Source organism: Diplotaxodon limnothrissa, linkage group LG11 (genome assembly GCF_057381915.1).
Source record: "Diplotaxodon limnothrissa isolate DT_005_m linkage group LG11, D_limnothrissa_male_GT1.1, whole genome shotgun sequence".
NCBI lineage: Eukaryota > Metazoa > Chordata > Actinopteri > Cichliformes > Cichlidae > Diplotaxodon > Diplotaxodon limnothrissa.
This window is the reverse complement of record NC_140606.1, coordinates 32,400,795-32,423,752: the sequence shown is the minus strand read 5'-3', so window position 1 is coordinate 32,423,752 and position 22,958 is coordinate 32,400,795. Positions and strand designations below refer to the sequence as shown.

General features: G+C 38.6%; 2 protein-coding genes and 2 non-coding genes across 6 annotated transcripts in view; all 4 read left to right on the top strand.

Moving 5' to 3' along the window:
* Positions 1-3,343: 3,343 nt before the first annotated feature.
* nt5c3a (5'-nucleotidase, cytosolic IIIA) lies at positions 3,344-19,851 on the top strand. 3 transcript variants are annotated; one of them, XM_085366636.1, is made up of 8 exons: positions 3,344-3,562; positions 14,703-14,801; positions 15,267-15,336; positions 15,455-15,587; positions 15,708-15,797; positions 15,895-16,057; positions 16,352-16,552; positions 17,087-19,851. In XM_085366636.1, exons 1-8 carry the CDS (start codon positions 3,425-3,427, stop codon positions 17,186-17,188), a joined length of 996 nt encoding a protein of 331 aa, XP_085222762.1. In that variant the 5' UTR covers positions 3,344-3,424; the 3' UTR covers positions 17,189-19,851. The 3 variants fall into 3 exon arrangements, with proteins under 3 accessions (XP_085222762.1, XP_085222763.1, XP_085222765.1); XM_085366637.1 differs by lacking the exon at positions 3,344-3,562 and adding an exon at positions 3,718-4,120; XM_085366639.1 differs by lacking the exon at positions 3,344-3,562 and adding an exon at positions 11,624-11,703.
* On the top strand, positions 19,589-19,660 carry trnap-agg (transfer RNA proline (anticodon AGG)). Its single transcript has one exon. It is a non-coding gene; the product is annotated as a tRNA-Pro (tRNA).
* A 239-nt stretch (positions 19,852-20,090) lies between the features above and the next one.
* On the top strand, positions 20,091-20,162 carry trnap-agg (transfer RNA proline (anticodon AGG)). Its single transcript has one exon. It is a non-coding gene; the product is annotated as a tRNA-Pro (tRNA).
* Positions 20,163-20,823: 661 nt separating this feature from the next.
* Positions 20,824-22,958, top strand: part of bbs9 (Bardet-Biedl syndrome 9) — a 171,725-nt gene continuing 169,590 nt past the window's right edge. Inside the window, exons 1-2 of the mRNA XM_085364938.1 lie at positions 20,824-20,909; positions 22,463-22,581. Of these exons, the coding sequence (XP_085221064.1) occupies positions 22,470-22,581 (112 nt within the window). The 5' untranslated portion in view covers positions 20,824-20,909; positions 22,463-22,469. The remainder of the gene's footprint in view (positions 20,910-22,462; positions 22,582-22,958) is intronic.

Sequence of the window (22,958 nt, the reverse complement as noted above, 5' to 3'; positions counted from 1 at the left end):
ACATTTCTGCACGGTTAGGAATCTAGCGCCACCTGCTGCTTTGGCATGTTCATAGCAGCGTTTTCCTTCATTTCTGCCTTTACGTGTGAACGGGATTATTTTTTAAAACGAAAAGGGAAAATCTCCGTTTTCAAAAATACCCGTGTACGTGTGGACGTAGCCTCAGTCTCTGACTGGAAGCGCTAATTCGTCATTCGGCTTTTGTCAGACTAAAGTAACTGTTAAAACTGTTTGAAAAGCTAAGCTATACAACAAGGAGAGATTGAGAATTTCCTTTTAGTTCTCAGTTTATTTGATATTGACAAAAGTTAGTCAGTTTTGTCTGTTCTTCTGTAAAACAAACTAAGATTTATTTTTAGAATTAATATTTTGTTTCTAAGTGGAATTGACAATTTAGTCTGTTTCATTTGTTCTATTTTGAAACTTAAACGCTTTAGCGGCTGCCTTTTGTGTAGTTTGCAATATTTGCCTTTATTTATCTGAAAAAGTCTCATGTTCCTTAAGTACATCTACCCTGTTGAACTTATTATGGGAAATAAATATTTAAAAACAAGCTGCTGATTATTTCACATTTTACTTGTGAGCAACGGCACATTTAAATCTTACAAATATAGTTATTTGGCTTATATCGTGATAGATATCGTTATCGCCTGAAATGAAAAAAACATATCGTGATATGAAAAAATCTCATATCGCCCAGCTCTATTTACACTATGCAATATCTTCTCAGGTGTGCAGTAGGACGCTACGCTAGCTCATTAATCCAGTGTCTCAGTGTTGGAGAGTTTTCAGATTTCCAATGTAGCAGAATACATTTTTTCACTGCAGTACTCGCAAGTAAAATAAAATATTTCTTATGATAATTCACATTTATAGAACCTGTGTCACATCTAATTAGTCTGCATTTAAGAGGCTGAGGGGTCTGTAAGAGTCACATCTCTGTTTGTCCTTGCCCGGTTTTGGCAGTAGTGTAGCATCCCCGGTTGAAAAGATGGTCTCTCAAACTGATGGTTCACAATCCTTTTATTAAACAGCCGTGTATGTGAACACACCGTAAGAGCTACAACATACAGAATAAAAGACTATTAGTAAATCAAACAGTGTGTTACCTTTAACCTTTTGACTTATTCATTAATCACAAATTAATTCTCCTTACCTTACATAACAAATAACACTAAAACTTGTAAATTATTGCATATAACAGGGAAATCGTTGCATCGCTGCCTAAACATGACGAGGTACATTAGCGCCCTCTAGTGGATGAAAACTTAGCCGTTATGCTTAGTAGCGGTCAGCAGCTATATGCTCCGTAAAACAACAAAATACATATCTACAGGACAAACTTTGGTACAAACCTTGTTCCCTCATCAACCAGGTGCTAAGAAACTGCTTTCGACTCAGTGTTGCACCTTAATAGCCGTTCTTTTTCCCATTCCCGTCCATTAACCATAGAGCACACCTTCTCTCTGTGCATTAAAACTCGCGCTTCTGCCATATGGTTTACGCCACTTGATTTACGGCACCTTGTCGCTCTGTGACTTTCAAAATAAAAGCATTCACTCCAACAATATAATAGCCACTCATAAGTTTACAAAACACTTTACCAAATATTAATGAGGTCATTTACAAGTAGTGTGATTGTTACAATTTCCAATGATTCTGGTAATTTATTATTTTCTAAAGCTTCTTTAATCATATTTGTATGGAAGCCCGTTTCCGCCACTAAAAAAAAAAAGAAGCTAGTATCCATAACTCGAAATTTCGAGTTATTTTCTCGAAATTTCGAGTTATTATCTCGAAATTTCGAGAAATATAACTCGAAATTTCGAGTTACTTTTCTCAAAATTTCGAGTTAGCTCTGCCAATCAAAAATATACGTGAATGAGGTCGCTTTCTTGTTACCTGGAAACATATGGTGCAGGACCGCGCACTCAAAAACGGATCCCAACAAATTAAAGTATGTTTGCTGATAGTAACACCATGTGATTCAGCTAATAACACAGGGATTTCATCATTTGTGAAGCCAGGCTGAAAACACTCAGCAATCTGTGCATTCACGACTGGATGTAATACCGGTAGCTTAGCTGTAGCATTTGTAGCTGAGGGCTTCAGCTTCCGGGTAACATGGAAATGACGTCATTCACGTAGATTACTGATTGGCAGCGCTAACTCGAAATTTCGAGTTGCTTTTCTCAAAATTTTGAGTTAATATGTCGAAAGGCAGCACAGTGGCACGGTGGTTAGCACCGTTGCCGCACAGCAAGAAGGTCCTGAGTTCAATTCCAACATCAGGCCGGGGTCTTTCTGTGTGGAGTTAGCATGTTCTCCCCATGTTTGCGTGGGTTCCCTCCAGGTACTCCGGCTTCCCCCCACCGTCCAAAGACATGCAACTTGTGGGGATAGGTTAATTGGATAATCCAAATTGTCACTAGGTGTGAATGTGCGAATGAATGTGAGTGCGAATGGTTGTCTGTCCCTGTGTGTTGGCCCTGCGACAGACTGGCGACCTGTCCAGGGTGTACCCTGCCTCTCGCCCTATGACAGCTGGGATAGGCTCCAGCGCCCCCCGCGACCCTGAAAAGGATAAGCGGAAGCGAATGGATGGATGTCGAAATTTCGAGATAATAACTCGAAATTTCGAGAAAATAACTCGAAATTTTGAGTTATGGATCCTTTTTTTTTTTTAGTGGCGGAAACGGGCTTCCATATGATATAGTTTCTCTGTTCGGGAATAGCAGTTTCTCCGTGACTGCAGCTGCCAGTCAAAGCTGTTATGATGACGTTTTACCCCAATTTAACATCAACGCGGTAGGAATTAGAATCAAACTTATAGGAGAGGAGACCCCTTGAACATCAATCAGCGTGATGAGAACTATTGATAACAAAAGAAAGAATTTTTGGAAAAAAATTATCTGAGGAGAATAGGTTTATTTTAGTCTGACCCCAGTCCCATCCGCTAACATGGAGGAGGCGGGGTTTATGACCTATACTGCAGCCAGACACCAGGGGGCGATAGAGACGTTTTGGCTTCATTTTTGGGGAGCTGTCGCGTCGTCCATGTTTTATACAGTCATTGTTAGAAACCTGCAGTCAGCTGCGACTGAAGCAGTCACTTGGATTAGTGACGAAACGTTTCTCCCACAAAACGTTACGTCCAGATGAACAGAATCAACTTTTGGAGAGCAAGTTTAGAAAGATTTGGATGTAGCAATTTTGCTAGCTTATCTGGTGCTGCTTAGCAACCGGCAAATTGAGTTCCGGTTTGAATTAGTTTCTTATAAAAATCACACACATTTTGCCCCCATAGTAACGGGTCACATTCTGTATAGACGATCTTTGATTGCGTGATTGCACCAGAAGGCAGACGTCTGTTGGCAGGAGGAAGGACGGGACTGATCGGTCGGCGAGAAAACGGCGGACCGTCATGGACAGGACGGCCGTGGTGAAGGTCGGAGCCGCGGCCAGCGCCAGTGTGTGTGCTTTGTTCGGCGGCGTGGTTCTTGCCCAGTACATCGTCGCCAAAAAGAAGCGAGCTGGAAAGAAAACTAGGATCATAGAAATGGTTAGTACAAGTAGACAATTTAGTTTCATCAAGAGCGGTAAGAAACAGGAAGGGAAGGAGCAAGGGCTTCAAAGTAAAGATGCACTTTTTTTCTTTATTCCAAGACGAGCGAGTTGTTTAATGTGTTTATGTAGTACAAAAAAACTTGTTATGACATTGTATTTTGTCCACTGAAAAACTCACAGGAGGTTGGAGCATGCGTTCAGAAATTTTCGGCCGGAAATAGGACGCTCTGCTCTGTTTTCTTGACGTTAATGGGCCTACACGATGCTGTACGCGTGCGCGACAGTTCCTTAAAACAGCAGCTGTTTAGAGGTCACCGGGCAGCTTTTCTCCCACAGAAAGAGCAGGAGCCACTTTTATGCAGTGACAGCTGAGCCTCTGTGTCAGTGATGCTCTGCAGCTCTTTCAACATTAGAAAAACGCTGAGTGCTACTGTCTACTACAGGTTATGCAATCATCAGGAGTGCAGGTAGGACTCTGGGTCCAGCTCTCTAACCATTCTAGCAGGAATCAGAATGGTCTGCTAAAACATAAACAGTTGACACAAAAATGAAGGTAAGAAATGTGCGGGGAAAAGTCATATGCCTGTGTTGTTAAAAAGGTGGGAAACGGCAGCACATAACTTTGTTGTTATTTAAGAGCCATTATATAAAACAAACACACTGATAATTTAGATTTTTCTTTTAGTTTGTTCACACTGAGGTATGTACATCTTTTATTTTAGGAAAAAAAAAACATGCCATCCAAAAGAGCTGTTTGTATACAGCTTCTATCCAAAACATTCACACACTTATAACCTAATTTACTAGAAAGACTCCTCTGGAATTCAGTTGGCACATTCACATTCGGAAGTGGCTGTAGCAGCAGTCAAATGCTTTGGCTCCAGATAAAAATTTACATTTTTGCTGATAGTAATTTTCATAGCAGGTATCCTCCTGTCATTGAGTCATAGTTCCTTTTTATGTGCTTTGTCTTGCAACAATGGCCTGTCTGCTTTGTATGAAGCTCTCATAGTGTACTGAAGAAAAACGTCTCAATGGACAGTTTAATGATCATTAATATGTAAATTGTCATGACCGTTGATCATCTGCCTCCATAATGACATCTCTCACCTTCTCAACGAAATTCAAAGTGTTCTGGATGTTGTGTTTAGAGCTGCATAAACACCACATCGAATTAAAGATCGAAGCCATAAACTTTGAGATGTTATAGGAGACTGAGTTGCTCATACAGACAATTGGTCTTAAAGGTACTAGAGATGGACCGATCCGATATTACGTATCGTATCGGTCTGATACTGACCTAAATTACTGGATCGGATATCGGAGAAAAATAAAAAATGTAATCCGATCCATTAAATATCAAAAAAGCACCTCACAAAACTTGCGACATGGCTTAACTCAGCAGCTCATAACCGTAGCAGTCGGAGCAGTATGTGTCACATGATAGGGCACGCCACAGCCGCTCTATCGGCGGTCTGGTTGAGTATTTGTAGCCTCGCTACCAAACCGGCATTTCATCTCTGAGGAAGTTCCCCCAGAGAGAAGTAAAGCAAGTGTGTCAGTTCATCTCTGAATGTTTGTAAAGCATTACAGCGTTAAGCTTAACAACCGATATATGGAGCGACTGCCTCTTCTCTCTCCCTCCCTCTCCTGTTGCTACTTCAATCATGAAACTGATTAATGATCGGCTTTTCTGTCGCGAGTCCGTCTCTCTTGTTTGTTTATTGCACACTTCGCGCCAGAAAGAGGGAGCCAGCGGCTGAACAACAGCAGCACATTTAAGCTTGATAAGCTGTTGTTAGAATTTATTTAATATTACTTTCTACACCAGGATCCTTTTCTACGTAGTTGATGGCTGGTAACTGTGCAGGGGTGGGTCTAGCAATGTTTAGCCAGGGGGGCCGATAGGGCATTAACAGGGAAAAGGGGGCACAAAGTCATACTTTTCTTTCTTATTCTCATTTAAAATGTCGAGCTTTTAATAAATAATTATCTGAATCTTACACCCAAAGTTTTAATCTGATGTAAAATTTATAGAAGTCCATTACTGTATATAGTAACTGTTAAGTCTAATATACCCTAGTAAGCTATAGTACTTTTTCCTTTGGAAAGGTACGATCTTTGCAGTCTGCACTTCTGTTGAAGAAAGCTGTTGAATCTATTTAATATTTCTTGAAAAATAATTGATTTCTGTGCATTTTTTTCACACTGCATCAAATTAAAGTTGATTACGTCGATTAAGCATCATGAGGTGGAGGGAGGGGGTGGTTCACTATTTTTTATTTATTTATTTTTGCTGGGAGTTTGCAACCCTATTAGTTAGGTTGCTTACTCTTTAAAATACCAGAATAGGGAGGATGGAGTAGGTTTAAGTTTATTAGATTGATCAGTATTGTTGAAGTGAAGTTGCAGTGTATTTTTTGCATACAGATAAAACAGAATAGCTTTAGTGGGGTTTTTTTTTTAACTTGAGTTTGAACCTATACAAAATGCAGCAAGATATTAAAAAACAGTTTTATTGGTTAAAAACACACTATATTGGATTCATATCGGTATCGGCAGATATCCAAATTTATGATATTGGTATCGGTATCTGACATAAAAAAGTGGTATCGTGCCATCTCTAAAAGGTACACCTTGTTTATGTATCTTCAGTAAACCATACAGACTTGGTGTAGTTTCCCCTGGGAATAGCCTGTGGTATGTGGTCAGTAGCATTGTCTTATTCTAACTGCTTCAGACAATCTGTTATCTTCATGTAACCACTACCTGCATTTCATTTCAGGGGCTCATCAAGTATTTTTGTCACTAAGCTTAGACAAAAATTTTCTCATGATTGTCTTTCTGGTTTTCTGCAAAACTGTGCACCTACCCTTGTCTGCCGGAAGGATGATAATTCTGTTGCAATTACTAAGTGATGGGAGTGCCTTCCTCTCCTCCATGCTGATGTTGGAAACTGGGGGCTTTGCATTGCTGAGACAGGCCAAAACTTTTGTCCGCAGTTACTCTACTTCCACATCTGCATTGTTGTTGTTTCAAATTGCTGATTCTGTGGCTGTAATCAGTTCCACTAGTGGGATTTGCCTCCGCGTGATAGCAAAGTTCATCCCTTGCACATATCAAGTGCACATAAATTAATTCAGTAGCACGATTATTTATTTTTTCAACATGGCTTCTTTTGGTGGGTGTTTCCATTTGAGAAATGGTGTCCAAAAACTTTAATTTCTCTTTGCTGATACGCTCCTCATTTCACATGTTTGAATTTATTCTTTTCATTGTTCCAGTTTGTTCCTTGACTGCTGCACGCCTGTGTGGAAATGTCAGTTTGGGAAATTAAATCTGTTAAATGCATCATAGTAATCTGATGTTATAGAATGAACATAAATGAGAGATATCAGTGTTCATCCCTGACAGGATAGTACTAGATGAGACATGAAACTGAGTAGTTGTTAATGCATCTGGGAATTGAGTTTTCGTAGTGTTGTCCTCAGTGGTATCAAGTGAGTATCTCGTTAATATTTACTGACTTTAGCATAAATATGTGTTGTATTAACAGACAGCAGAAGTTTAAATCTGATTTTAAGTTACACTATAGACATCTTAGATTTTGTAAAAAAAAAAAGAAAAGAAAAAAAGTTAGTCCTTTTATCCATAGGCTTTCACTGTTTACATTGAAGCGGATAGTGATGTCAGAACCCTGCTCTGAGAGAATTATATATTATGTTGAACCTTTTCAATTTGCAACTATGGAGGAAAACATCCCATATAAATAAAATGAAAACAATTACGGAGGCAAGAGTGCGACAGAAGCAGAGTGTTATCTGTAAAGAGCTCTTCTCTCTGTCATCGGCTGTTAGAAGTACTGTATTTTTATGTGAGCATTTATTTGCTTTTCCAGTTGACTAATTGCATTACTAAATGCAGAGAGAGAAACGTGCAGTCTTTTGGAAGTTGCCTTGTTGTCTGTTCTCCTCTTTTTATCTACATGATGATACTGATTACACTTACTGTGTTGTCTTAATGGCCTTGATAGTTGATTATATGAACAAAACATTTAAATGAATGACAGTCATTTCTAGGTTTCTAACATCATATTCAGCAGGCATTTGTAGCTGTGTATATGTTTCCAAGTGCTGCAGTTTGCTGCACTTTATGGAACTCTGATTGTAGAACCTTTCATGTTGCAAATGTAGTAAAAAAGAGGAGTTTGAGGCAAGTGGTGTTTATTTAGTTGCAATTTGCACTGTCACCGCTGGATGCCACCAAAACTTACACACTGGTCTTTTAGGTGAAGGAGCTTGCTGGACTGTGTTTAACTGTTGTGACCACTAGAGAGCACAACAGTGTAAATTTTCCCTTCTCCATCTCTGCCAAACCTTACTGTATATATGTATATATGCTAGGATTTAAAAAAACAAAACAAAAAAAAAAACTCTATAATGTAGTTCTGCAGAGAAAAATGTGAACAAAACAACTAAACTGTTTGGAAATATATAGGCTTTAATGATGAATACACTGTTGTAAAGAAAATGTAACTCAAGTGACTGGCTGAATTGGGTATACTTTTAACAAGACAACCTATACAAAAAGCTGAACATGCTACAGCTGGTTGTTAGCAGAGCATTGAAGGGTTTATAAATTTATAAGGTGTTATACAGGTGTTACTATTATGTGTTATGATATTTGCAGACTATCTGTTGGTATTAAAGTGTGACAGTTTGGATAGCACTGCTGGATACGTACATAGACTTAATTATTATCTTGAAAAAGAAAACAACAGGGAGAGAGGTAAGTTGAGACTAAGGTGCTATGTTGAATGAATGAAAACATGTGTTACACTTTCAGTTATTAGATTTGCATAAGAAGAAATTGTTAAGACAAAAAAGGCAGTTTTGGTTTGTCAGTTTTAAGGCTGCTCTTGGCATTCAGTCTCTCAGCAGGTTGGCAGGCACTTATTCTACTGAACAAACTTTGTTATCATTAGGAACAGATTGCCATCATGCTGATAGCCATAGCAGCTCCCAGTGTGGGTGTGGTAATGGGACACTAAAGGGTTTCCTTAAACCTGGCACCATGTCACACGTTAATCATACCCAGGCTGGTATTGCTATCAAAAACATGTTTCGAGTTTGTCATAAAAGTAGTAAAGATTGGATTAATGTGGGATATCAGTTTGGATACATCTATTCATGTTGAAGATGGTGATTGTTTGGATGCTTTTACTGTGATGGTAAAGGATTTTACAGTGGTTAGAGTTTGGATTGTGGCTAGTGAGAACACTACTTTCCCTGCTGTTGTGCTAAAGAAGAGCTGAAATCAGAGTCTGTAAAATCCTTATTAGACCTGAATCTAAATGTTTGCGCTTAGAAAGGGGAGATAAATGCATTTGAGCACATTGTTTACAGCTCTGAGAGACAATGAAACTGTTGAAGATAAAATAAAACACAATAGGATCATCACATGAAAAATCAATCAAATCAATATTTAATGAAGACATGCAAAATTTGAGCTTCATACAATGGAAATTTCCTTATTTCTAATTAGAGATCACTCAATTTTTAGGTTGCGTTTACAGGTGATGAAATCCTAGTGCATGAACATCAGGGGTTACATTCAGTCAGGCTGTGCATTTAATCCTTAATGAACTTTGACCTGGTCATGCCAGGATTGGGTCACAGCATCCTGAAACTAACCTGTTCAGACTCAACATCTACTCCTAACAGGGGATTGAAAGTCTGTGGTTTTTTAAAAGCGAGGTGCTCATCCATCATTTGCCTATTTGAGAAGTCAAGATTTAATTGAAAGATCAGATGTTTTTGTTAGCCTGATCATTTCCGTGAAGTTGACTGCTTTTTGGGGTGCTTGGCTGATCTTACAATAACGTATTGTTATTTTTTGTATTTATTTATTTCATGCAGCATCTTGGGTGGGTGTGCTGTCTCTCCAAGGCTATGGGGGGGCTAGCTGTGTTAATTTTGATATTTTAAAAATGCTTCTGGGTCTGTATGGCCACATGCAAATATGCAATATTTTCTAAACAAACACAGATTAAATCAGTGAAATTAAACAAACCTGAAACTGAAGTACTGAAACCTTTGTGCAGTGCATGGCTCAGGATAGCATTCTAATATCATATGATCTGTATGGATAAGACAATAATCCCAGTGTATGCCTAAAAATATCAGAGCCTGCCATTGTTTTATCCCCTGGAGCTGTGAATCTGATTAGAAGGGGCTTGATGGTGCAAGGATGGATGTTAGTTGAAGGTTTGCATTTTGGGAAGTGTGAAATTGCACATTTCAAACTAAAGGTAATGGCACAGATTTCCATTGGCTTTTTGTCACTTGGTTTGTGCAACCAAAATACACAAAGGCAGAGTTAAATCAAAGTGTGTTAGAACAGAAACAGTATTAACCTGCCACACAACTACACCAAACAGTCACTGGGCCTTTTCTTATAAAGCCGTGAGGCAGCTGTTGGTGCTGTGTCTCTGTGAGGCTCGTGCTGCAGGGACCTGTTATAGGGGTGAGATGTAACCGGAGATAGTTGACCTAATTTTTGGGTGTTGTGGTATGCGAGGGAGTCGAGGTGATCAGAAAAGAAGACAAGGTCATCTCACGATCCAGTCTCTGCCATCTTATAGTAACAACACCAGCAGCACAGACAGCAGGGAACCAAGCCTTGTTCAGCGAAAATCAAGCCTGTGGCATCGTGTCAGTGTCGCACAAAGGTCCAAATGTTGTTATGCAACGTTCTCTGAAATGCTGATAACAGAGTTCTTAGAGGCTGCACCCACTTCATGAGAGCTGTAAACAGACTTAAGGTCCCTCCAGATTATGAGCTTCAAGGAAACTTAGATATGTCATTGAGTTTCATGTATGCAGACTATATGGTGATAATACCTTCACCAATCCAATGCTGTTTTTTCCCATGCTTTGTGATCCTTTGTGCACGCAAGATGTGATAACTGGCAGAAAATTCAATTAAATTTTTCTTTTTGATATAGCGCCAGTTCAGAATAACAGTTGCCCTTAAACAATTAAAATGACACTGCCTTTAAAGCTCAATTCTAAACGCTCAACTCTTAACTTTCATTTGTAATTTTATATAGTCATCGAATCACTTAGCATTAGTTTCTTTGCTTCTTAGCTTCTTAATTTGGAGTTGTTGACAAAAATATGACAAACATGTGACAGCTGACCAGGTTTCTGAATGTTATCCATCACAAACTGCAGGTTTCTCAACTGAATACCAAGGCCAGTGATGGATTTTTAGTGATAGCTCCACTGAACAGACATTTTATTGATGAAATAAATTGCATATTAGTTGCATGATTGCAACTGATATGAGAAAAGTTATCTAGGAGTTGACTTTAATGCAAGAACTTGCTCAGCCAGAGTACCAGTTTGTGTGCATACATTTCAAAAAGAATGTTGGACGTGTTCAGATGCATCCAGAAATGTAAAGACAGTGTAGTTTGCATGTTTCTATATGTGTGTAGATCTGCATGATCTATCTATATATATATATATATATATATATATATATATATATATATATATATATATATATATATATATATATATATATATATATATATATATATATATGAGAATTTCCAGAAAGATGAGCATAAGATACGTAAAATATGTATATATGTGTTAACTTGCATTGAGTCGCGTCTATTAGTTGATCTTTCATGCGTGACTGACCACTGAATGCCCAAGCAGCTCGATGCTCACACCGAAAGTTGACCCCTGTGACTTTTAATGCATCGTCAAGCATTTTGCTGCATTTGTGTTTCCACGTGGAGGGCCGTATGCTGTGTGTTTAAAAATGTGTGTGCTCAGCAGCAGTCATCAACCCATTCTCATTGATTTTAAAGGTTTCCTTTTTTTCCTCCCCCGGCTCAATTTCACAGCTGTTTATATGAGTTTTGTTTGTTTGTTTGTGTGTGTTGACAGGGACACTGTATTCTAGTGTTCGAGCCCTTCTGTATAGGGGGAGGGCCTATGTTTTCTAATCTATTTTGAGCAAAAACCCCTCCCTCCCTTGCTGTTGCTGTAGATATATAAGGCCTCTGCAGACACACAATCTTTTCTTCACTCTCGTTTTAGCTGAGACGCCAAACTGGAGGTAAGTGTGTGTGTGTGTGTGTGTGTGTGTGTGTGTGTAGGAGGGAGGAAGGAAGGGACGGAGGGGTGTTTGTTTCAAATGGTTGTACTCCAGGCTGCATGCAGTTTTGTTACACGTTCATTGCAAAAATTCATTAAGTGCAACAAATTCTTGCTGTCAATGTTCACAAAAAAAATAAAATCTAAGCATTTAGCAGTTTTGATGTTTAAAACGTTGGCTTCAATTCTGAAATTGGAACATTTCCTAAACTTGTTGATTTGTAATGTTGTAATCAGCTGTTGCTAAGAAGATCATGACCGTTAAGTAGTCTTAGACACATAACATGTAAGCTGTGAAGCAGCGTTTCAGAATAAACAGGTTTAGATGTCACTGCCATCAAGGAAACACCCATAAACTGCCATTTCATAGTCTGAGTGCTTTTTAGTAGGTCACCCCTCTGGCAGCCTATTAAATCTCTTTTAAACAAATGTAATCTTATCCTTTTAACAGTGACCCAGAATATAGTCGTCACTCAACAGATGTAAAATTGGATAAGTTGTTTCCATGCTTAGATTCCTGGATGAGGCCTTTTTTAGGGTAGTTAATACATGAGACAAGGTCAATTTTAGCTTCTTAATGTTTTTGTGTTCATAATGTTGTGTTATAGATTCAGAGTAATTTATGAAGTGGTAACGAGTCAAATTCTACTGTAAGTGTAAATTATGTTGGGTGGGGGTGTTTGTGAAATGGTGAAACTGTTGTCTGTGTGCATTTAGTTGGTTCTTCTTCCTTCTCTGGTTGTTTGTTTGGTTGAGACCCAAACACATAACTGTGCTGCACAAGAGACATCACAAAAACACAAATGAGCAAAAACAAAAATGGATGATCACCTATTATTGGCTTAACGTAACTATTCTTTACTTGTGAAATAACGGGTGGGGTGTTATTCAAGCTGAATTGTTGCACAAGGTCATTTAACATCTCTACACAAATACACTCATTCCCTCAAACACATGAGGTCATCTTTCCAACAACCTTTAAGACTGTCCTCCACTAGAGACTAATTGCAAGACTATGTCTGTTATTAGTTGGTCTATATATATTTTCAGTGAAAGCTGCATTCACAGTGGAGGCCCAGGCTGTGTTTAAACTAAGTCTCTGAAAAACCCTAAAATTATTGAAGTGATGCATTTTCCTGTTGCTTCTGTTGTTAGTGGTTGTTTTTGTTTTAAATCTCCTCCATTATTCGTTCAACCTTCCTGTCCTGTATAATTCCTTAAACCGTAAGCATTAAAATGACTCCATGATTTGGACTGTATAAAGATACAGTTGGGTTTGGAATGTGAGGGATCAAACATTTATATGCAAATACTTATTAGTGACCATGCACTAGTAGGAACATGTTTATACTCAAGAAAAAACTGCCTCGTACCTCAACGTCTGGAGTGTGAGGAGACATGCAATATGTCATTTAGTTATGGTTCAACCCACTGAATATCTTAGAGCGTGCCTAAGAGCATCTTGCCATTTAGCAGCCATCTTGGTAATACCTTTGAGCAGTTAATTTGGGCTAACAAGACCAAGCCCTCGTTCTAAATGGATGATGAGATGGATACACGGGAGAAAATGCATGTAGAGAATCATTAATCGATCATTTGATTTATATATAAATTAAAAAACAAAACTTTACTTGGTGACTTTTCCCCGGAATAAGGTATAAATTATAAATCAGCATGTTCATTATGCTGTTCTGACACTAGCTCCTCCCAACACAACACTTGAACTAATGCCATGCCAGTTCATGTTATGGATACAGATTACCAAGAAAAATGACAAGCATCATGACATGACCTATATTTTATCTCAACTGCACTCCTCTAAGGTTTCATTGCTGGCTCCTGCTCAGTTGCAGTGTTACTGTGTTGACAAAGCTCCCCACAGAAATCCGGAAACAGACTTATAAACATCTGCCAGACTACTCATAACCACTTTTATGGTACTTCCTGCTACAGTAGATGTCACAGGGACCGCAAATTGACATGACCCACACACAAACTCAGACTCGCAAGGAAAAGACACCACCAGCCACACTGTTGCTAACTTGTAAAAAGTGATCAAAACATCTTTATATTTATAACTGAATGCTCAACTTCTTTGCAAAGTATTTATTTTCCCCTTGATTCAGCCAAATTCTAAGGTTGTCTGGTATATTGTAGCTCTAATGTACACAAACTGATCTGAGCTGTCCTGCTGTGTGTGACATTTAGAAATGTCAGCAAATTAAAAGGCACAAATTAATATTAAATTAAACCGAATAAATAATAAAAAGCTCATCATCACCAGTACTTTGGAATGAAAACTCACAAAGAAAAGTTATGAGGTGGTGAGGCGCTTTGAGGACAGTCTTGTCTGACTAGGCAGATCTCATGGCGATGTGATTAAGTTACAAGAAAGGTTGAAGTTCACCCCCTCTCTGCAGAGAGTCACTGTAGCTGTTTGTGTGTCTTTGAGTTCGTTATACAACACTGACAGATTCCACACATCAGCTGTTTCATGACCCGCAAACTCTGCATGTGGATCAGGGAACACTGTGTTCAGATATGCTCGAGGTGTTGATGCATAAAAATGCCAGTGACTGTAGTTCAGTTTGAGTATCGTGTGCATGTAGGAGGTGCATTCAAGACAGCACATGTCTCCATTTCCTTTGGCACTCTCTTTGACAGATACGCTTCAAATGTAATTAATTTCAGTTAAAATCAACCCAAAGTTCTCAACACACAAACTTCTCTGCAGCGTCCTCATTCTTCTCTCTATACCCAAAAGAGGAGGCAGGTCTAACCAGATGCGTTTACTCTGAGGTGCTTTTATTAGAACCAGAGCCTTTCAAAAATCTCTAAAGCTGAAGAATCTGAGAATTGAAACGATTATGTTGGTAAATTAACGTTTCCCAAATCTACACTAAAGGAATTTTTAAAAGTCAGCCCACACTAACTTGTCTCTCCTCTTCTTTGTCCCTCCAGATGCCTCAATTTGAGAAAACCACGGTCCACATGAAGGACCACGGGAAGGTGGAGGACATCATCTGCGGTCTCATCAAAGGAGGAGCTTCCAAACTGCAGGTAAAACATCAGTTTGTCATTATACTAAACCTGTCTGTGTTTCTTTTGGTAAAACACCACCACCTGGTGGTGAAGAAGCTTGTAAGGCTGCAGCAAATGGAAAAATATTTTTCCAATTATCACCAGTTAGCTTGTGTTTTACTGGCCCAGCAGGTTTCACTGGGCTTTAGCTGTGAATAAAGGTAAAATAGTCCACTTTGAGACAAATAACAAGTAAACATAACTTTCACAGAGAACAGGAAGTCTTGACTCAGGTATCCCAGAAAAATGGCATTTGCCCAAATTGACTTTGTCACCAGTTTAGCTATTGGGTTCCCTAATTGTCTTACACCACCTAAACTAAAAAAGATTTCAGTTGGCAGTTATCACCTCCAGGGCATTCCTTTTGAGGGCCTTTGTTTCTTTTTGTGTCTGATTCAGGGTCTTTTATGGTTCTGGCAAACAAAGTGTTCTTCACTGTTTCAGATAATCACAGACTTTGACATGACGTTAAGCAAATTCTCAGTTAACGGCAAGCGTTGTCCAACGTGTCACAGTAAGTAAAACACAAAAAAGACATTTCTTTTTATTATGCAGCACTTTACAGTGTAAGAAATGTAAACATAAATTGCAGTTCCCCTGTGTGAATCATACGTTCTGTTTACTCTGCACAGATATCATTGATAACTGCAAACTGGTAACAGAAGAGTGCAGGAGTAAGCTGCTAGCGCTGAAGAATAAATATTATCCCATTGAGATCGACCCTCAACTCACCATGGAGGAGAAATACCCGTTTATGGTGGAGTGGTGAGTCTTGCACACACCAGCACACTGTACAAATTCACTCGATTACTTTACTGCTGTGTGTTGCTTAAGTTGTGAGGTCTATCTTACTAAAAGTAAAAGATTGTTTTTGCATATTTACAGGTATTTCAATTCTCACCGACTGCTTGTGGAGCAGCGGTTAGAGAGGGACAAGCTGCCAGAGGTGGTCAGAGAGTCTGATGTTGCCCTCAGGTAACTGTAGAGGAAGATGTGGAGGAAACTGAATTACACGTGTGAATCCTGTTTGAGCACAGTGTAAAGGATAAACTGTGCCTGTGTTTGGTTTCAGAGACGGCTTTGAGCAGTTCTTTGACCGCCTGCAGCAGCACAATGTGCCTGTGTTCATTTTCTCTGCTGGCCTAGGAGATGTCCTAGAGGAAATCATGCGCCAGGCAGGAGTGTATCACCCCAACGTCAAGGTCGTCTCCAACTTCATGGACTTTGATGAAAATGTGAGTGTTTAATGAAAGACAAAGTCTTCATTTTTGAGTCTTAATTCTGGTGTTTACAGTTAATCTGTAGAGAAATAGAAGCACATTGGCTGAACAAGCTCTGCTGGATGTTTCTTCCTGTTAAAAGGGAGTTTTTCTTTCCACTTGTCTGGGCTTGTCTGAATATTGTTTTTCTGTATTATTGTAGAGTCTTTACTTTACAATATAAAGCACTTTGAGGTGACCGTTGTTGAGATTTGGCGCTATGTAAATAAAACTGAATGGAATTTTTTTTATTGTCTCCTTGTTTCGCAGGGCATCTTGAAGGGATTTAAAGGTGAGCTGATCCATGTGTACAACAAACACGACGGTGCCCTGCGGAACTCAGAGTACTTCAAACAAATCAAAGAGTACTCCAACATCATCTTGCTGGGCGACTCACTGGGGGACCTAAGCATGGCTGATGGTGTGACCAATGCGGAGAACATCTTAAAGATTGGCTTCCTCAATGACAAGGTACAACCATGACATGCATAGACAGATCCTTAAGCATAGTAAAAATGTCCCTGAACATTGAGTTGGCTGTGTTATCAATGTTACATCTACTTGAGGTCAGTAAGGGAATAATAGAATAGCAGTGTCTCATTGTCTGGGTTTATGGAAATGCCATGTTGAAGGCTTTCTGCCATCTAGCCCTTATACTTTGTAATATTGCACACTGTCAGCAAACATTTGTCTTTTGAATTTTATTAATTTATTTACTGAGAGATTATTACCCAGAGATTATTAGAGTGAAATTAGCCTTTATTCCTTTTCTCCTTAAAAAAACCCCCTAACAATTCTAAGTCCATGCCATTTTTCAGATTTGAGGATAAATAGTGTCTTAATGTAAATCACAGAATACTTAAGAGTTGACCCCCAAAAAATTGGAAACATGGTTTTTAGACTGCTTAGTCAGGTTCACTTTCCCTGAAGGCAGGTGCTGTGGCTGCTTGAAGATTGATTAGATGAACTGTCTCCTGACCTTTTCTCTGTGGCCTCTCTTTGCAGGTGGAAGAGCGACTTGACAAATATCTGGACTCTTATGACATAGTTCTGGTGAAGGACGAGACATTGGAAGTCCCAAATGCCATCCTCCAGAAGATTCTTTAAGTCCACCTCTGAGCTGACCGCAAACCCACACCACACCCAGTACACCTCTCTGTCCCCCCTTCAATCTGGAGCCAGTTAGGCTTGACACCCTTTTTAACCAGCTCCACTCTGTCTCAGCACATCACCCTTTGACAGGCTTTTAAAAAAGACATTTTACATCTTGAAAATGAAGTCCACTCAGCATCAACAGACTGTCTCTGGTGTGTTTTGTCTGTTGCAGTTGTTTCTGATGTGTTTTTTTTTCTCTATATATATTTTTATGAAATAATAACATCTGAATATTTGCACAGTATTGTTATCATAGCTTTTTCTAGGAGTATTTTGATTATGGTGATGTTTCAATACCATGTATGAGGTGCCCACAGATGGATGAAACAGTTTGGTTTTTCTTCTTCTTTTTTTTCTTTTTTTTTTGGAGCTATCCCAGCATGCCTGTCACCTCAGTTACTCTACTTTTGCAACTTGGCAGTAAGATGTCATTCTAGCCAGTCTTGCAATGTAAACTGTTGTTGTTAGACATGCCACATATCTGTACAGGTAAGGCTTAAAGGTTGGGAAAGTAATTAAGAACATTTATTAATGGACCTTTTTATCAGTAATACTTTTTTTTTTCCAATCTCTTGCTTGGTTACAGAAGCATCAGCAGCCAGTATTGGGGGGGTTTTTTTGTTTTGTTTTTTGTTTTGTTTTTTTAGATAAAGAAGAGAGATTTGGGGTGTCAACATGAAACTCATGTGATGATGAGAAATGAGATGAAAAGCACTTTAAATTCTATGTATGGGGAAATTAAGTCTCCTGTTGATGTGCAGAGGTGGCACCGTTTTGATTTATGGATGTTGGAACAGGTTCTAAGGCCATGTTTACATGCATTCACTTTATATCCAAATGTGCTCATTCATACTTATTTCCACCTGTTGTAATGCTACAACTGAAACATTTATGGCAAATGCCATTTTTGATTAAGGAGTTTACACTGCTCTCTTACGCAAGTATTCTCTGTGCCAGAGATAAAGGTTACAGAAGTATTAACTAATGCTGAAGTATACCTGTAGTTGTCATTAGCGGGAATTACCGGGAACTAAAAAGCCATAATAATTCCCGAAAATCTGGCACCATAAGCTTCTCTATTGAAATAAATATTACATTATTTATGAAGAAATGTAGTTTATTTCACAGTTTCAGTAAAGAAAGAAGTCACCTGCCGTCTATGGCTCACAAAAACCCAGCATAAGACCTGTTAAATGTAATGTGTTTTATCACCTTTACATTCTCAGTGAGCACTACCTCTAAAATATTCATCTTTATGTTTTGGGAGGTTCAGAACTAAAACGTCTCAACATGTTGTGTAGAATGTTGAATTTGTTTGTGGTTTAAATGTGCTGCTATCACCTGCATGTTGCCTTTTGTTATTGTTCAGTTTATGTTAAAGACACGGGACACTTAAAAAGATATATCAATAAAATGGAGAATACTGGCATACTGTAAATGTGGGCATTGTATCAAAATGTATATTATTTTACTGCATTTGGAGATATTTTCAGAAGTTTAGATTGGTGTGTTTTATTTTTATAAGCTGAAAGGCTTTATTTTATGGTGTGAAAAGAAAACATAATAAAGTCATTGTTGTCAGGCCGTGCGTGGACAGCAGACTGGATTAACTTAACTGAAAGCTTTGGGTTCATTGGGATTTTAATGTGGATCATGTAATGTAGGACATTAAATATTTGCTATCCATCAGTTAGTTCAGATACATTTGGATGTGGCTATTGCGTATAAATGTTGTATTCACCTGTTTGTAATCAGTTATCAAAAAATGGCAAATTTACTAATAAATATACTATATTAAATCCAATATTAAAATTGGCCTCGAATAAAACAACATTCTTAAATGATTACAATTACTTGAATAATTATAATTCAGTAAAGTCAGCAGGAAATTGTAAAGGTCAAGATTAACAAACATATTTCACTCAGGCAACTATAGAATTACTTTATACTGGGAAGAAAGCTCAGTATGCCACTGAATTTCTAATTTAAGCCTACTAAGAGAGTTTCCAGAAAGAAAGAAAGAAAATCTGAAGTTTCTAAAAAAAAAAATGGTAACTGCATTTCTACAAATGTGTTTAGTGGTCTTTGAAGTGATGTGTGCACAGTGCCTATTTTTGTGAATGATATTGCACCATATGTAATGTGCACACAAAGAGAATGTTTTAGAATATGGACTATTCATTTTGACAATTGCACATCAGCAGGACGTCATGATTTAGCCGGTGTATCACAAGATGTCCTGCAGATGGCGGCAGTGGACAAGGAGTGGATGAACTGTGGGATGCAATTTAAAGTTCATCAACGTGGCATCTTTGGATCCCAGAAATTGTTGTGTTCACATTTAGAAGTCGTGGCTCGTTGGTCTAGGGGTATGATTCTCGCTTAGGGTGCGAGAGGTCCCGGGTTCAAATCCCGGACGAGCCCATATTTTGTTAGAAACTCATTTTTGTTGTATTTGAACGAGCATAAACTATAAAGGACAAATAGTGGACATCTGGAATCATATTTCATTTTTCTTTAGTGGGTCAATACAGAATTACTACTCTGTCAGACTGAGTCAATGGATAGCCAAATGCAAACCATTACAATGCTTTTCCTGCAATGTTATTATGTGATATATGTCGATAAAGAAAATAAAGATATGTACTGATATACAGTACTTACTGTAATACTTGCTTATGCTGACATAAAGATGAAAAAAAAGTCACTTGGATAAGTGACGAATCGTTTCTCCCACTGAAAACGCGACGTGCAGATGTACAGAATCATTTTGGTCACATTGAACATGCAAATCAAATAACAGCAAAGATAACACGTATGCGTCACAATCGGCTAGGCTCACGTGCGCTTGCATGGCTCGTTGGTCTAGGGGTATGATTCTCGCTTAGGGTGCGAGAGGTCCCGGGTTCAAATCCCGGACGAGCCCTCCCTTTTCGAGCGAATCCTACTTCTAAGCTTCCACATTTAGAAAGTGTAATGAATCTCCCAAGATATACCAATGGTTTAAGTGCACTCTTCAACAGTTCCTTGGTTAACAAACTAAATACCCTACCTACTACACATATGTCACTGTCATAAAATTTACAGGTTTTATCTCTATCAATATACAAATGAAAATAAAATAAACAACACATTATATATATATAAAATTATTATTATTAAAAGGAAATAATTATTAAAAGGAAATAATGAAAAATATCAATAATGATAGGAACAGCACCATTAGAATTCTGATTTAAATCTGTGACAGATGCCATAGCCACGGAGATGGTGGCAGAAGAATAATCTAAAATAATAATATCTAAAAGTTTTAAAAACATTGCTTTCGTCCAAATTTAATGAAGTTTAAAGGTTTTTTCACATTTGATTTGTGATTCGATATACAGAGTGATTAAACAGAGTTAAAATAAATAATGCTTTAAAAAAACACTCCCCGTGGAGTTACCCGAAGACGCTTGAGTGAGATTTTTTTGGTCCACGAAAAAACTCGTTTTCCCAAACACCACCCCCTTGTATTTCCGTTCATGCGCACTAACCCCCGGCTTCTCTGCTAAGCGTCAGTGCCATGACAACAGGACGATGGCTGCAAGCAAGAGGGTGAGAAATGTGATGTTTGTGTGACCGAGAAGTAACGAATCTTCGACATTTTTCGGACTAGGTCATTCCTGTGAAGGTAAGAGGTAACCGGAACAATAACAAAGGCGTTTTGTTATCAAATGAGAAACCGTGAAAACAGCAGCGACCCTGTTTCTGATCTGCTAGCGTGTAACTAGGGAACTTGAAGGGCTAGCTAATTAGCCGTCTAAGCTACAGTTAATTCAGCCGGCTTGAGTGTAATTGCAGGGTAATTCACCTGTGCAGGTTCACAACGACTTAAAACCGTTCTTGAATTTGTGTCACTAACTTTACTGTTTTTAACGTACAAATATGGAGAGTGTTGTTGCCCAAACAAGAGTCCTTATGGGTGTGAAGCAATAAATCTACAATTGAATAGCTATTACAAAAGTCTAAAATCCAAGAGCTTTCAAAATTTAATATCAGACTAGAACAATAAATTTACTTCTTGATTTATTTTTCCTTTCTATTCTTTGATTGTTGGACTGACTCTCTACTGTAGCATTTAACTCGAGAAAGATCCTATCTTCTCTTAATATTTATAGGCATTGTGCACACATTTAAGACTCCAAAATACGTGGAACTAAGTCCGAAATTAGGGAAACAAACCATTGGAAATGACGGGCTAAAATTACGTTTCCCATTCCACTTTTATTTGTCTGATGTTTGCACATAATTTAAAGTCTCATTCACAAAAAGAAAAAAACACAATTGCCTAACAAAGGGTTTAAAGTTTCTCGGTTTTTATTTTTAAAAAGTAACTCATTTATGCTGAAAACTTTACTTAAGGAACCTCAAAATATATTTAAAGCTAATTGATCTAATCTGGAGACATTGATGAGCAATAGACTGCCCCAAGCAAAACCAGTAAATTAGCACAAAGCCATGCAAATAGTCAGAGGATGATACTGTAAGTTATTCTGATCATAGAGTAATACTGATCAGATTCTTAACCTTTTAAACCTTGCTTTTTATGCAATGACTCGTCAATGTATTCCTTTAACAGCCTCCCCTTCCTGCATAGCAGTGCACTCTGAATAGGTCGGATTCTCTTTGTATGGATTAACTGTCCGTTCCACCTGCTCAGCACTTAGCAAGTAGAAAAGCTGCTTGCCCCCAACTATACACCTCCTTATTCCCCCCTCTATGCTCACATGCACAATCCTGAGGTCACATGACTGGCTCCCTTCTCTGCCATTGGCTGTAGTTGTAAGTGTTATGTTCAGAGCACTAGGGCTTCCTGGGGTAGTGGGTCAAGCTGTCACTATGCAAATGGCTCAAGGCAAGCCTTTTATGAAGGAAAATAGATGGTGGATTGATTTTGTGAATAAGTAGTCCTTAACCCTTCTTTATACTTGCTGTGGTGATGCTCTTAACATTTCTGGCGTTCTACCTAGAGCTGCTCAGTGAACAGGAGATAATGCTGTGAAAAGTTAATGCCTTGTAGATGCATACTCTGCTCTGTCTCTTTGCTCATCTGTCTACAATGTTTTTGTACCTATAGTTATTCAGTTATACAGAGAAAGTCATTAACTGAACATTCTGTGGTTATTTATTTTGTTCACAGCATCTAATCCTTCACTTCTTCTGTGTTCCTGTCTGGTCAAATAGAGGCGGCATGTCTCTGTTCAAGGCACGTGATTGGTGGTCAGCAACACTTGGCGAAGGGGAGGAGTTTGACCAGGGATGCCTGTGTGTTGGAGACGTGGACAACAGTGGCACTGGACACGGTCAGTGTGTTGTGAGGAACTGATACACTAGCCATCCCATTTATCTATCTTTCTTAGTACGTCACTTCTAGTTTATTCTGTCAGGATAAAAACACATCAAGTTAAATGTGTCTACTGGATATAATTTGTGTATACGCACTTACTACTAGATTTCTGCCAACTGAAGCTTTAAACTGTTATTATTAAATTTAATTGTGATTGTCGGCAACCTGAACTAGATTTTCTTCTTATTGTTTCGGAGTCTAAGACTAAATTGCCCATAGGTGTGAATGCGGGAGTGAATGTGAGTGCGAATGGTTGTCTGTCCCTGTGTGTTAGCCCTGTGACAGTCTGGCGACCTGTCCAGGATGTACCCTGCCTCTCGCCCTATGACAGCT